At 44.5% G+C, this 14,262-nt stretch overlaps 2 protein-coding genes across 2 annotated transcripts; both read right to left on the reverse strand.

Annotated features, from left to right (window-relative positions):
• Positions 1-92: 92 nt before the first annotated feature.
• LOC121328553 (transmembrane protein 82-like) lies at positions 93-5,125 on the reverse strand. Its single transcript, XM_041273277.1, has 6 exons — positions 4,315-5,125; positions 4,128-4,200; positions 3,371-3,548; positions 2,871-3,279; positions 1,796-1,983; positions 93-1,398 (listed from the first exon to the last, which is right to left on the reverse strand). Exons 1-6 carry the CDS (start codon positions 4,403-4,405, stop codon positions 1,288-1,290), a joined length of 1,050 nt encoding a protein of 349 aa, XP_041129211.1. The 5' UTR covers positions 4,406-5,125; the 3' UTR covers positions 93-1,287.
• A 258-nt stretch (positions 5,126-5,383) lies between these two features.
• LOC121328720 (solute carrier family 25 member 34-like) lies at positions 5,384-13,985 on the reverse strand. Its single transcript, XM_041273717.1, has 5 exons — positions 12,858-13,985; positions 11,334-11,399; positions 8,135-8,287; positions 7,251-7,385; positions 5,384-6,248 (listed from the first exon to the last, which is right to left on the reverse strand). Exons 1-5 carry the CDS (start codon positions 13,278-13,280, stop codon positions 6,075-6,077), a joined length of 951 nt encoding a protein of 316 aa, XP_041129651.1. The 5' UTR covers positions 13,281-13,985; the 3' UTR covers positions 5,384-6,074.
• Between the last annotated feature and the right edge of the window lie 277 nt (positions 13,986-14,262).

The raw sequence follows: 14,262 nt of genomic DNA on the forward strand, positions 1-14,262 counted from the left end.
GTTCAGTCTGCGCATTCAGCACATTCACTGCATGAGTCATTTACATGGCAGATTAAATCTAGCAAATTCCCATAGCTACGGGCCAGACCAAACCCGCCCTCATGTTGCCTCTCAGCCCCACTGTTGTGATTACTATTTCTCTTCACGCCAAAGCCAGTATAGTTTGTTTCTTTATATTAAATTGTTAATCTGCCTACAGTTCCAGTATTCCATTACAGTAAAGGGACTTCATTTTCTGTTTAATAATGTTTCCTGAATTGTTATAAAGGAATTATTTTCATGTCCATTTCCTTTTTTAAAAACTTAAATAACTCTACACTGTGGCTCAACATAATTTGGTGTTTGCAGCTGTCCCATCCCAAAGAAACTGAACTGGAGCCACGATAAAAAAAATAAAAATAAATAGAAGATAAAATCAGATCAAGGCCTTATTCTGCCCCACCTTTCACCAATACAGAATGTACACCCTGTGTATTCAGAGGGAAAGCCGATAACAGCACTGCTCGTATCTAAACTGTATGTACAATAATCTTCACACAGCCATTCTTGTCAGTGTCACCTCCCTGATACAGCACAGGGCCCAGCCCTGATTAGGTGCTTTGATTGCAACGTGTTCAGACTGCATTGCCAGCTCCATGGGCACAAGCTGGGTGTGAATCAATGTTTGTGAGCTCATTTTCCAGCAGATCCTTCCCGCAGCGCAGCCCTCTGCTGGACACATCTCAGTATAGCGCTGTCGCCCAAACTGAGCTGCAGCTGATTACTGATGTTGCATGTACTGGTAGAACTCTGGGCGTAACAGAACACATAATGTCCAATAAAAATGTATTACACTTTAATAAGAAATTATTTCTTCACGGAGAAGGCTCTAGCTTGAAAGATTTTTTTTTTTTTTACACAATTGTACATTAACATACAATACTGTATAAGAGTTTGATTATTAGAACTTCGGGTAACTGAATCAGTTTGGTGGCACTGTATTATCAATGACAAATCCATTACCTGAGAGATAGACATGCTGTGGCACACTATGATTCAGAATATATACAAAATATTTATACCAAACTGCAAATTATGACCTCAATCCGCACAGTGAATGCAAACACCTTCATATACACACTGCTTCTGCTTGTGCCACGCAATAGATTGAATTAAAAAAAATATTCCTCCGTTCTTCCTTTTTACTTTTTTTTTTTATACACACATGGCTGTTTGCTGTAGCTTGCGAGCTATTCTGCACGTCAGCTCATTTTAGGAGTGTCCCTGTCCCTCTCTGGTGTGCTCCTATCAGCTGCTGGCCTCAATGGGAGTGGGGGGTGAATGACCTCTGGGTGACCCTGTGTTTGGACTCCATCGTTCAGCCCCTCTCCTGTAGACTCCCTCAGAATCAGAGCAGTCCTGAAACACAGACACACACGGAGGGGGGGGAGGAACCTCGTTTAAAACATTCACTTATTTACAGAGTGACTACTGCTATGCAGCTCGTACTGTTTCTACACATTGTACAGATCTCTGTATGAAAGCTATAATTAGTTGGATTGAGTCACAATCTGTACCCGCCTTTATAATGGCAAGGAAACAAAACAGGCACAGTTACTGATTGCTGAAAGAAAGACAAAAAACCTCCCACCCATTGGTACGATCGGATGTGCAAACGCTCTTCTTTTTGATTGCGCTTTTGCCTTTAATTTCGCAGTTGTGTCGCGGCTGAACTACCCTATTCAGTTTTGAATAGCCCCTGTATGTCTGTGTTTTCCAGCGCTGCGTGTTGCTCTGGGCTCCCCCCTGTGGTTACCTGGCTCCGGCACACCTCCAGCATGGCCCTGGCCCGCAGCAGACACCACACCTCCCCCAGCAGAGACACCAGGATGTGCAGCACATCCAGCCACTTCCCCACAGTCAGCATGAGGATGAGCAGACCGCCCATGCGCACAATCACCGTCTGGAGGGCCATCTGCTCACTGGGGTTCTGCTGCTGCTCCTCTGAGACACGCGACACAAACAACACAGAGCGTTACTCAGTGAGCTGGGGATGCTGCGACTAGGAGAACCATCTCACTCCACGTACACTGGGACAGCTTGGGGACTGTTTCAGGCTTTTCAACTCATGCATTCCGGTCCGTTTCACCTGTCTCAGGTACCTTTCACAGCAGGTGAACGCTTACCAGAATGCATTGGGATGTCAGTTGAAAAGAACTGACCCAAGCTGTTCTAATGTGCATTGAGTCATGTGGTAACCCTATGCATACTACTTCACAGAAGAGTGTCCCTCTCCTTTCTTTATATCATCATTTGATGGGGTAACAGGTCTATTTTACTCCCAAGAGACTTTCTTTTTTAAACTAATTCTACTGTAAGGTTTCCAGCTAATTCAAAATGCAACAATATTCATTTAGACAGAATAAAAGAATATTTGAACATGAAACGGCTATGTTCATTCCAGCAGAATAAACATCCTAACCAGTTTCACCCCTAATGAATCAGTGCTTCTCTAGATCTATGTCTCCACAGTGTGGCATGCATATGAGCATGCAAGCTCTCTGCTACAGGGATGGAAATATGACTCCTATTGCATAGCAGTGTCACCCAGTCCAGGTTTTAATATAAGCCAGATTAGCCCCATTGTATAGGAAACAAGCTCAGGTGTGTCTTGTTAAACTCCCAGTAAAACTAGAAATGGATCAAACTGCTATGCAATCGGAGCCTTATTTCCATCCCTGAACTCTATAATATGCCTGCCCTGCAGTAGATAAAAGTGCCTTCATTCACTGTAATGTTACTGAATATGCTGAGAAAACATACAGCCCTCCGTGTTTCAGCGTGGGCTGATAAAGCCAAGCTCTCAGCCTGTGTGGCAGCAACAGCCCCACCTTGCATGTAGACAACCAGCAGCGTGTAGCAGATGGTCAGTGGGGTCCAGAAGCGTATAGCCTCGGAGGTGGACAGGAAGTCCTTGTTGATGAGGTAGACAGCGGCCATGCCAGCCACGGCAAAGGTGATCTTGAGCGCGGTGGCGAGGAGGGCAGGGATGTCGTGCCAGCGGGTGAGCAGGAAGATGCAGACCCCGCAGTAACGCTGCTTGCTGTGCAGCTCATACACAGTGCCCACATGCCGCACCAGAGCCTGGGTGTGCCACATGAGCAGCCCTGCCAGCCCGGCGCTGAGGAGCAGGCTGACCGTGCGGTGGGGCGCCCCTTCCTGGAGGAAGCTCAAACTGCTGGTCAGCGCGCAGCCCAGGGAGTATTGGCAGAGCAGGAACAACTGGCTGTTTTGACTGCCCTGGAAAACACAACAACATAATGAGATGCACACCTTCTCCTTCATGTTGGTCCGCAGGTATTGCAGCCTCCCCAGCCCTGGACCCCCTTACCTTCCTAGTGGACAGCATCGTAGACACGGCCCTGAGCGAGAACTCGAGGACCACCAGAGCCCCCACCCGCGCCCCCACCACAGACAGGATGCTCGACAGAACGCAGAGGTGCAGGGTCTCCGTGAAGAAGCGAGGAGAGCGAAGCCGTTCCCTCTGTGCACTGAACCGCTCAGGATCACTGAAACAACACAGCCAGCATCCCTGTCAACATTCTCAGACTGCTCTACCCAACAGGACTCAACACTGCCCTGGTGTGGGGCATGCTCTGCCGGGATACCCTGCTGGGTTATTGAGTGTGTGCGTGTGTGTGCAATGCAAGAACAGCTAATGTGCTTTCAAAATTTAAAAAAATGCCTTCAAATGTTTGAATTTTTAAACTGTAAATTTTATCTAATTATCAATGATCAATAAAGCAGTATATTTTACAGTGTTTCTAGCTCTTTTCTAGTGGATAGGGAACACTATATAAAAAAATTAGATCCTGTATTCACTTTTTTTTTTTTTTTTTTTTTTTTTTTTTTTCCTTGAACCGGCATTACCATTTGAAAACCAGTAAACTACCAGCTCTGACCACTGCTGTCCGGTGCCGGAATTACCACCAGGTGGAGCCATTTAAAAACACACCAGTGCTGTAGTTTTGTTTTCTGTATGGAAACGGAACCAAAACTAGAAGGGATGTTAGTTATTCCAGAAGCACTGGTCGCAGACGCGCCCGTTTCTCTTATTAAATATTTGTAGTGGTTTTGTTAGGACTTACCTGAAGCACTTAATGAACAAGTAAACTCTCATTAAATTACACAGGACTGCGATACCGCAGGCTCCGGTCAGACCTGAAACACGGGGAACGGAAAAAGCAAACATTGAGTTCACTGGCATGTAAATAATAATGAGCCATCTTACATACAAACTATATGGATCAGAGCGCGGCTCCAGAGAGGTCTTACCTTGCAGAACGCTGTCGATTGGGTTCATACTGAGAATACTCCATTCGAGACTGGGCAAGCCCGGGAGCCAAGACCGAATGAAAGAGAACATTTTCTCGGCTTTCCGGTCCTTACAAAGCCCCTGTCAGTGACAAAGACAGAGCACTTTAAATAAAACGAGTATGATTCAATCAGAGTCGTTGCTGCCGTTGTGTTTGAGTTTCCGATTCAAAGGTCAGCATGTCTGTCTAGCTGCGTGTGCGACCAGCAGAATAAAGATTATCGCTGTACCTAACAGACGGGACACTATCAGGATGATTGTGAAGCCTTGGCGTTGGGAAATCTTTTGAGACTGATTAGGCTACGGTGCTAGTAGATGCTTGATATTTTTTACAGAATTGCAATTGTATTTTTTTATTCTCAGATTTTTTTTCAAGCGCATCAAAACAGACCAACATTGGCCCCCAGTAATAAACAATGGTGAAGCTCATCTCCCCCATAAAAACACCCGAGTCTCCTGCATATAACTGCGTAGATGTTGTAATGCATCAGACCACATCGGTAACGCAAACACAGCACAAGGCAAGGTCCACATTACATCTGCATTGCAACACGTATGGTTCTGTTTGTCGCGTCTACAGAGCGCCCCCTAATGGATGCAAACACGTTCGTTTTAAATGCATATACAAGTGAAGCCATCAGTGGAGATGCTTATTTTCGTGAGAAACATGACTGAAGTTTATTCTGAAAAGGCACCATCAATATAGTGTTTATACTTCGACACGCTAACACTCAGTTTTGTACCTACCTAGCATTAAGGTACTTGCAAAGCAAGATAACTCGAGAAAACACGTACAGTACTTATTATACCTCCAGTTACTGCTCCAAGCTTTGAATGGAGCAGCGCAACGGCACACCTGCAATCTCACCATGTACCACAAGGGGGTAGCCACGTGCAATAAGTAAACGTGCGCACTGTAATGCTGGTGATTGATGGCTGACCCTCACAGTTGCGTCAGAGCGCCAGACTGCTGAGAATAACCTCCGAGTTCCTTTGAATCACAGCCCCAAAGAAAGACACGAGTCTGTATGTGTCGACATCGTTTATTTATTACAGTCTTTAGTCATCCAGTTTACGTTAAGCAAAGTAAAAAACAGAAAAAAGCCACAGATTAAAGCATTCCCCTGAAGGACAGTCTCTCCACCAAGTCTATTCTGTGTAAACACTGTTTAAAGTAACCACGACCCCCCCCCCATCTAAAATCACTTGAACACTGCCCGTTTCATTACCTTTCATTTTCACATCTTCCCTGACTGTTGTGGAGATACAGCTGCCACTTTGTAATGCTGTGAGGCAAGAAGCAGTCACCCTCCTGCCTCTACTCTCAACAGCAGATGGATAATGAATCTACAACAAGTTCCATAAATCTTCTTATTTTCTAATGGTGTTTCTGGTACCGAAAATAACTACAGATCTAACTTTGAGTTCAGGGGCTCATCAGCTATTGGCTGATTGTAAAATACCTCTCCTTTTTAGACCTGCCCAGAAAGACGGCTGCAGTGTCTAGCTCCATCCCAGGTATTCTGCAGGGCTCCCAGTCAGTCCAACCTGTCTTATAGTTCCCCCCTTGTGCATTTCAACCCCCCCTCCCACAGCAACAGCTCCACCCACTCTGGTATTATGCAGTAACAAGCTCCTCCCCTTCAGGTATCTTAGCCACGCCCTCCCTGGAATTGTGCAGTGATTAACTCCGCACCCTGCTGCTCCCAGTCCCGCTCCCTCAGCCCTCGTATTGGAAGGCTGTGTGCCGCAGCAGGTCCCACAGGAGCATGCTGATTACGGTGTGGAAACCCAGTCTCACGAAGGAGGGCCCCATTCCTTTGTAGAACCCCACAAGTCCCTCCTTCCTGGACACCCTCACAAAGCAGTCAAGGAACCCCCCGTAGAGCTGGCCCTGTGTGAAGAAAGAGAGAGGGAGGGAGGGAGAGGAGGGTGACATCAATTCTATGTGCTTATCACTAGGGTCAAGTCAATTCCAATACCCATTCGCTATTAATCAATTCCAACTCATCATCATTGATCAACATTGCAATTAGCAGTATGCTGTTAAAATTACCTCACAGTGGCAACATATTGCATACATCGAAGCGACTGTTAATCAATTAAATTGGCTTCAAATGAAAGCAGCTGAACAATCACAACAATTATGATGTCTCTAAAATATCAATTCCAATATCAATTCCTTCAAAGGAGTTGGAATTGGAATTGAGAACTGATTTGAAAAAGGAATTGGAATTGGAATTGAGAACTGATTTGAAAAAGGAATTGGAATTGGAATTGAGAACTGATTTGAAAAAGGAATTGGAATTGGAACTGAAAAAAAGGAATTGACCCCAACCTTGCTTATCGCTGAATCGTGTGCTTGTGGCATATTCAGTTTTGAAACTATGTTGATGTGTATATAAAGCAAGCCCTGACTGTACCATCTAAGGTCAATTGCACAGCCAATAATATACCAGTAAAGTGAGCATAGTATTTGGAATAACGTTTCCTATTTCATACAGGGTTTGAAACTCACACTAACCCTGCCCTCAGTCCTGGGTCTCACAACGTTCCTTGTATAGATATACTACTAAATGACCAGATGAGGGAGAAGTTTGAACCAATCAGACCCTGGTAAATGTGTTCCCAATTGATCCACTTACCACAGCATGAATAAGTCCCACCTGAGGTTGTAGGGTTAGTAATGGGAGCTGTTCACAGTGATATAAGAGAAGGAGCAATTCATTTACCACCAGCCCCCTGGTCATTGAAACAGTATCCCTGATTAAGAGCAGTAGTGGAATCCAAGACTGGGTCATGGCTCTGCTAGTTTCAAGCCCTGCATGTGTCTGTGTGCAGTACAGTAAATGATATGAATTGAAAGGGGAGAGGAGAGGGTGCTGCTGATACCCACCCTGCCCAACTTGTCCACCGGCTGATTGTAGAGTCGCGTACTGACGACATCGAAGGGGGTCATGGCGATCGACACGGCAATCCCGCTCAGCATGGCTGCATTGAGAGCCTCCAGCCAGCTGTCTTGTTTATACCACTGAGAACAACAACACAACAAGCAAACAGGTGACTGTGCAGTAAACACAGCTAGGACACGAGAAAGCCACGTCTGTTCATGGCTCTGAGGGGTTTCTTCAGGGTAATATACTGCTAATGTAAAGCAATCACACTTTGCAGTTTTCTTTGAGCTCAGACCATTTTTCCCACTTGCATTTTGTATGATGCAAATCAGCAATTTCTTTTTTTCAGTTCTCAAACCGGTCTAAGGAAAGCCATCACACAAGTACAGCTATGGCCAAAAGTTTTGCGTCACTTAGTTTTAGGATTGAGACATAATAACATAAAAAACTAAATGAACATAATTTAGATATTTTATTTAACATCATGTAATCAAAGAAACCACAACATGATATTGCAAAAATCTACCGGAAGCCACAATAGTAGTAGTGTTTCAGATTTTCGAAATGTCACATTTTTCAATTTTTTCAGTTTTTCGTCAAGTATATGGAAAACTACAAAACGTATGCAATTCAATATGTTAATGTAACATTATTCAGCAGGTTTCATTCGACTATGAAGCCAAATGTGTTAATTATGGTGATGCAAAACCTTTGGCCATAGCTGTACTTGATGAGTTCTGCTTTGCAGATAAGGTTTGGAGGTTTGTGACGGTCTGTCATTGTGATGGTGCTGACGCTCCCATTGATGGAGGTTTAAAGCAGTCAGTCACAGCCCAAGATTGCGGTCACTTTATGAGCCGGTCTTTGCTCAGCTTGTTGGACTCACCTGCTGGCTGACGACCCATTCCTTGGCACTGGAGAAGGTGGCAAGCTGGACAGCTGAGCCAACCATCACCCGAGGCACGGCTCCATTCACCCCACGCCACAGCCCTACGATCCCCTGCGCCCTGTAGATACTTACAAAGGCACTGGACACGCCCTGGGGAAGACAGAGGCACGGGGTTATGTGCTGAAACCAGGCATCAAAATGCATGGGAGCCAAACGGGCCCCATTTTTCGCAATTTGATCTGCATTTATCTTTGGATCGGAAAAAGGAAGCAACATTGAAGATAATGGCGAATTGCACAAATGCACGTTGACGCCAAGCATGGCCTGTAATAGAACAAGTTTGAAATGCGTTTTGCATCAGCGATCCTGACTTGATGGTGGAGAGCCTGTCACAGTCCTATCTTTTGATGTATGGACGTGCCACTCTCTCACCACCTGCCTGCACCAAATACGCAACAAATATCCAGCCTCCTGCCAAGTGCGCCTATACTTAGAACACTGCGGACTGTGCTAGTGTCTAAAGAGTCTGTCTCCCTGAGCTTTGCATTAACATTTACTGACACAATGTCGATAACGCCCCTAATAAAACTGCTGTACAGAGAGGCATGGTAGAGCCTGGGAAGCACGGTAAATAGTTTTCCAGTGTCAAAGTTGCTGGCTTTAATAGGGGAAGCAACTGGTTGAGTAATGGCTTTGATGAAGTGTGGGACTTTCACTCTCCAGGTGAAATGGTCTAGGAAGTGTAAGAAAGAAATAATGTTCTTTAACTCAGTATATTCCATATTGCAATCTACAGGTCTCTTCAATGTAATGTTGGTCTACATGACTAAACAATGGTGAGAGGTGATGACAGCTGAGGCTGGCTCAAATGACCGCCCTTGAGAAAAGGCAGAAAAACACTCAGTGAGTGTTCCTAGCCAGTTTGCTCTGTTCATACTGAGTCTCCGTGTTTAAAAAAAAAAAAAAAAACCTGCAAACAAACCAAAAGCTGAGGTCACTGGTTCTGCCCCCCTGAACAGCGATCAATCTGTCTTTTACACAACCAGGTTAAAATACACTGGAAGCGTTGATGATCCCAAGCGCTTGTGTACAAAGATGCCAGGGGCAGGGCATGCCAAATGATCCGCAGTGGCATTGCACACAACTAATCTACTGCAGGACCATATCAGTGCACACGCAGGGCTAGATTCTCAAAGCACACTCAAAACCGTTATCAGACATGAAAAAACACACTCAATAAAGTTACCAAACCAGATATAAAAAACTCAGACATTTTGTTCTGGAGGTTGAGTGCGTTCCTAAATGGTTTTTATTCATTTTAAAAAGGGGTGTTTTTTTTTTTTCTTCACTGAAGGACGGGCTACTGCTGATTTCAATTTAGTTTGACTCTAGCATTATGAATGCACAAACAGGATTTGCATTTGAGTTTTTCTGCTATTCCTAGAGTGTTTCCCGGATCCCAGCGTGACTATCAGATTGCAGAACAATCGGGAAAGTTTAACAGCTTGGAAGTGGAAGGAATTCCCCCCCAACGTTCCAAGGGTCAGCTATGTGAGATTCCATCCCCATGGAAGCTGTGTATCCAGGCAGAACACTCTGCACAAAGTGCAACTGTTTCTGATTGGTTGGAGTTTCCCACACCTCTCCCTCCCTCTCAGTGGCTGGGCTACAGTTTCACAACAGGGTACGTGCAGCAAGCAGGAACTCTCAGGGCAGTTCTGGGCAGCTGGGGACTGTGAATAAACATCTGACTATGCATTCGTCAGCAACTGGGCTATCACAATAACTGGGACACTCAACCCTTCCGCTGCATGGAAGGACTTGGTTACGTCCCTATCCACAGTTCCAGCTCTGACCTTGCCTAGTAAAGGCTGCCATTCCAGGAACAGTGTGTGGGTGGAACAGTTACAAGCTTGCCTTGCAGGGTTAGTCACACACACATGGGCTTTTTACCGTCTACACCAGATGTGCTGAATCATTATGGGTCCAGTAAACATATCTATGTGAAGCTCCAATAAGCTGCAGCACTGCTTGATTCCCAAGTTCAAATTGAATTAAAGATACAGCTCTGTTACCTAGGCTCGATGTTACAGGTATACCCAAGTTCAGTTTACAATCTAGCCTTACACTTATTTATCAAGTGCCTTGGAGAAGGTCCTGTGTTGGCCAATCAGTAGTTGGTTACAGCACCCCCTATGGCATGGAATAAGTCAGGACCACAGCAGATAGTGCATCAGATAAATAACCCAAATGTATATGATAAATGTAAAGCAATGACTAACATTTATTTGAATGAGTAGGTTCAGAGAATTATCATAGTGTAAATGTTTCAGATTCAATGTCTGATGAGACTGTCTTTTAGATCGATGTTATTTTCAGGGATGTGAAAGGACTGCTGTCTGCTCCTGCTCATCTTGCCAGGACACTCTGTAAAAGAGACCTCTCTCAGTGGGTTTGTTCCTGGTTAAAGGATTAATAAATAAATAAAAGTCAAGCCTGTATTTATTGTTATCACGATACTCCATGTCTCTATAGTAGACACTATTATGTAAGTTGACATTGTCTCTTGTGGTATACGTTGTGTGGACAAGAGGACAACAAAGCTGTCTACCCACAGTGTTGAATGAGAAGACACTCTCATGCCATAAGATACAGGGTCAGCTGTACATATTGACTTACTGAATGCAGATGTCTAGAAGTTTTGTCAGTTGGCAGTCTACCCTGCATAAAATGATACTTGCAAAAAAAAGACATGCTGGAATGTCCTGATGTTTTGATTGGCATACAGCTGTGGCCAAATGTTATGCATCACATAGAATTTTAGGATTGAGACACAATTAAACAAAATAATATCGGAAAAGTCTACCAGAAGCCATAATAGCAGTACAGCATTTCATGTTAGATTTCAAAATGTCACATTTTTCGTTATGTATATGGAAAACAACAAAGAGGTGTGTAATTCAATACGTGAACATGACATTATTCAACGGGTTTCATTCGACTTTATGCAGCAAGATGAGTTCATTCTCTAGGGTGGTGCAAAAGTTTTGGCCACAGCGTGAGAGTTGTGTACGGGTGTTTGTGTGTAAAAGGGGTGCCTCTCTGTGGGTGTTTGTATGTAAAAGGGGTGCCTCTCTCCTGCCTGCCCCCCCCCTCTGTGTGAGCCCGCTTGGCGCTGCCCGGCTCCTTCTCCTACCAGGTGGTTGTGCTGATGCCCCACGGCGATGGCTGCCACTGTCTGGGCCTGCAGTTGCGTCTTCACCTGAAACACAAGGTTATCATTGATAGGGTTATTTTCTGTATGTGGGATCACTTCTAAACGTTTCCCATAGTAAAAGCATAGCAAAGTGTAGTAAAGCATAGTGAAAGCATGGTAATGCATGGGTAAAGCATAGCAAGGTATGGTAAAGCATATAAATGCAGAGTATAACCATGGGGAAAGCATGGGAAATCTGCAAAAATCTGTGCAGAAATACTGCGGTAAACTTTGTTAAGGGATAATGGGCCCTATTCACAAAACCTTCAAGACTGTTTTAAGAAATGTTATTTTAGAACCTTCTTTTTAAAGCCAATTTTGCTGGCTTCACATTTGCAGTTCCTTTTTTAACAGTTTTAGGCTGTCATAAGGTTTTAGAGTTTAGACGTTTATTCTGATTTTACACGGTTTAATCTGCGAGAATCATTATCATCAGTCAAATATGATTTGAAAAAAATAATAATATATTTCAAGTTCTCTTAATGACTTTCAAGTCCTCAATTTGGATCATTAACATGGAATTTACACACCACAGTGAATGCTACATTCAAATCTGATTCTGATACAAGATATATAAAGTGTCCTATTCATAAGCTCCTGGTAAAAGTATAAATGCTATTTCCTAGTATACAACGGTATTTACAGTTCATATAAACAAGGCTAGTATTCAAAGTAGGGCATGCCTTGCAGCTTTCTACATTGTACTCATTAAGTAATTCACTCTGACACAGATTCACCCATGCTGTAAACAGAGCTGTGAAATATCAGAGGCTCATAAATAGACCGGCTCTCATTCTCGTATGGCATAATCCAACAACATGAACACTGTGCGTGCACTGCAGACAGCTGTATGTTGTTGATCTTGAATAAGAACAAAATCCTCGAATTACAGGGCATTTAGTAACTTCGCCATCAAACTTCACTGAACAAGTGGGTCAGAAAAGAAATTTCTTGCAGCAAACTGTAGCTCTAAACTGTCTGGAACAGTTTCGTGAATATCTTTCATGAATAACATAATTTACAAACTTGGAAAAACAGTCTTTAAATTGCTGTGTCAGTGGAGACCAATATTAAGGTGTTTATGAAAAGCTGGATTTGTTTAATGAATTCATTGATATGTTAGAGGAAGGGGAGGGGGTGAGAGGCTTGCTAAACACAGATCATATAATTGCAATGCCATTCTGCTGTCTCAGCTACAAAGTAAACCTGTGTGGCTTAATCATTAGAGCCAAAGTGAACTTGCTATCATGTGCTAAAGTCTGCCTGTTGTAAATGTGTACAGCACAGCCATGCCTCCTAATCCGCTGGTAATGTTACAGGACAATAACATGTTACAATATGTTACTATGGCACAGCAGTACCACAAGGGCAGCTGTGCTGGTACAAGGCTGAGGCTGGTAAATAGACTGGTATTTACCAATCAAACGGTCTTTAAAAGTCAAAAGCATGATGTGTGGCACTCACCAGGTAGGCAGGGCTGGCTACAAAGGCCCCCAGCGCCCCAGCAGCAGCCCCAGCAAGTAGACTGCCCCCAGGGGCCCTAGTGAAACCTGAAGCCTCAGAGTAGGAGTAAAAGCCGAGTCGGACCCCATTCATCACGCCCTGGTAGAGCAGGCCCACAGAGAGCCCCTTCTGGAGACCGCGTAGTCCGTCGGCCCTGGCGACAGCCCAGAGAGCCTGCAGGACGCCATGGTAGTGCCTCTGATAGGAGCCGCGTGCCCTGAGCTCGCCCTGGAGCTGCAGCCTGGTCTTCACCACCTCCAGAGGGTTGGTGAACACACAGGCCCCACAGCAGGCTGCAGCACCCAGCGCAAAGTCTAGAGGGGGCCAGATAGCCAGGGTGCGGGGTAGGGTAACCAGTCCCGCTTCTGAGGAATGTTGCAGCATTCTGCTTGCCAGCAAAGTCTTCCTGGAGAGATGCAGGAGGTAGATAGGGTAAATCAGCAAGTCCTCAATGAATGATCAGTGTTAGTGGATAAAGGAGTTCTCTAGTGCAGAGACAAACATAAGAGTATAGTGGACTGTATCTGAAAGTTACTGAAGTCAGTCAAGCTGGTCTTTAAAGTGCTCTGCAAGTGATCATCAATCACTTTACTGGTGATGAATATGAATAATAATTAGTGCCAGAGGCCCACAATGCACTGGGTCTCCTTCAGCTTTTCAGAGGTACCGTTCTCTCACCTTGCAGGTTGATGGCAAGGTTTCAAGTCAGCAAATAACAAGTTGATAAGGAACACCAGCAGCAATGTTTGTTTTACTGCAAGTTCCTTAAAAACAAAAACAAGAGAGAACAGGCAAACTTTGTGTAGAGTTCCTTATTCTTCAAGTAGACAAAGTGTCTGGAGAACGCATCTTGATGCCACTGTGCCCAGTACAGCTGCAGTACAGAGTCTCATTTCCTTCTTGTTCTGGTAAATCACTGTCGTAGGAGCACTTCTCTCCAGTACTGTCCTGTGCTAGATGTTTCTCAGAGTTCATCAGTCAAATATTTAACTGGGAGAGCCGCAGCAATGCTTTCCGTTCTCATGCTTTCCTTCCATTTAGTCCTTTCACACTCTCCAGACCCCTGACAGTAAGCTTCATCCTACAGTGGGTGATATCTTTCAGCCTTAGTTCCAGCATGGAAGCCCCGCCCCCCTCAGCCAATCAGCTTCTGTTCCAGACACAGCCTCTCTTTCTTGATGGAAAGTCATGGGTGGGGCATGTAATTGGGAATGGGGTGCTGGGAGAGAATGGAAAAAACAGCCAAGGGTGACCAGACCTCAAATTGAGACAGCTGGAAGCGGAGAGTTTTTGGAAACTCTCCAAAAACAACCACCTATCAAAGCTTGATCTCAAACACACCCACACACACACAGACACACCTGTT

Source organism: Polyodon spathula, chromosome 16 (assembly GCF_017654505.1).
Source record: "Polyodon spathula isolate WHYD16114869_AA chromosome 16, ASM1765450v1, whole genome shotgun sequence".
Classification (NCBI taxonomy): domain Eukaryota; kingdom Metazoa; phylum Chordata; class Actinopteri; order Acipenseriformes; family Polyodontidae; genus Polyodon; species Polyodon spathula.

Bases quoted from the DNA above. Each gene is read 5' to 3' on its own strand.
- LOC121328553 (XM_041273277.1), bottom strand. From the start codon at position 4,405: ATGTTCTCTTTCATTCGGTCTTGGCTCCCGGGCTTGCCCAGTCTCGAA. The intron at 4,201-4,314 runs GTAAGACCTCTC...CCCGTGTTTCAG, and splicing joins AATCGACAGCGTTCTGCAAG to GTCTGACCGGAGCCTGCGGT. The intron at 1,399-1,795 runs GTAACCACAGGG...TCTGTGTTTCAG, and splicing joins TGGAGGTGTGCCGGAGCCAG to GACTGCTCTGATTCTGAGGG.
- LOC121328720 (XM_041273717.1), bottom strand. From the start codon at position 13,280: ATGCTGCAACATTCCTCAGAAGCGGGACTGGTTACCCTACCCCGCACC. The intron at 8,288-11,333 runs GTAGGAGAAGGA...TGTCTTCCCCAG, and splicing joins GGCATCAGCACAACCACCTG to GGCGTGTCCAGTGCCTTTGT. The intron at 7,386-8,134 runs GTGAGTCCAACA...TGTTGTTCTCAG, and splicing joins AATGGGTCGTCAGCCAGCAG to TGGTATAAACAAGACAGCTG.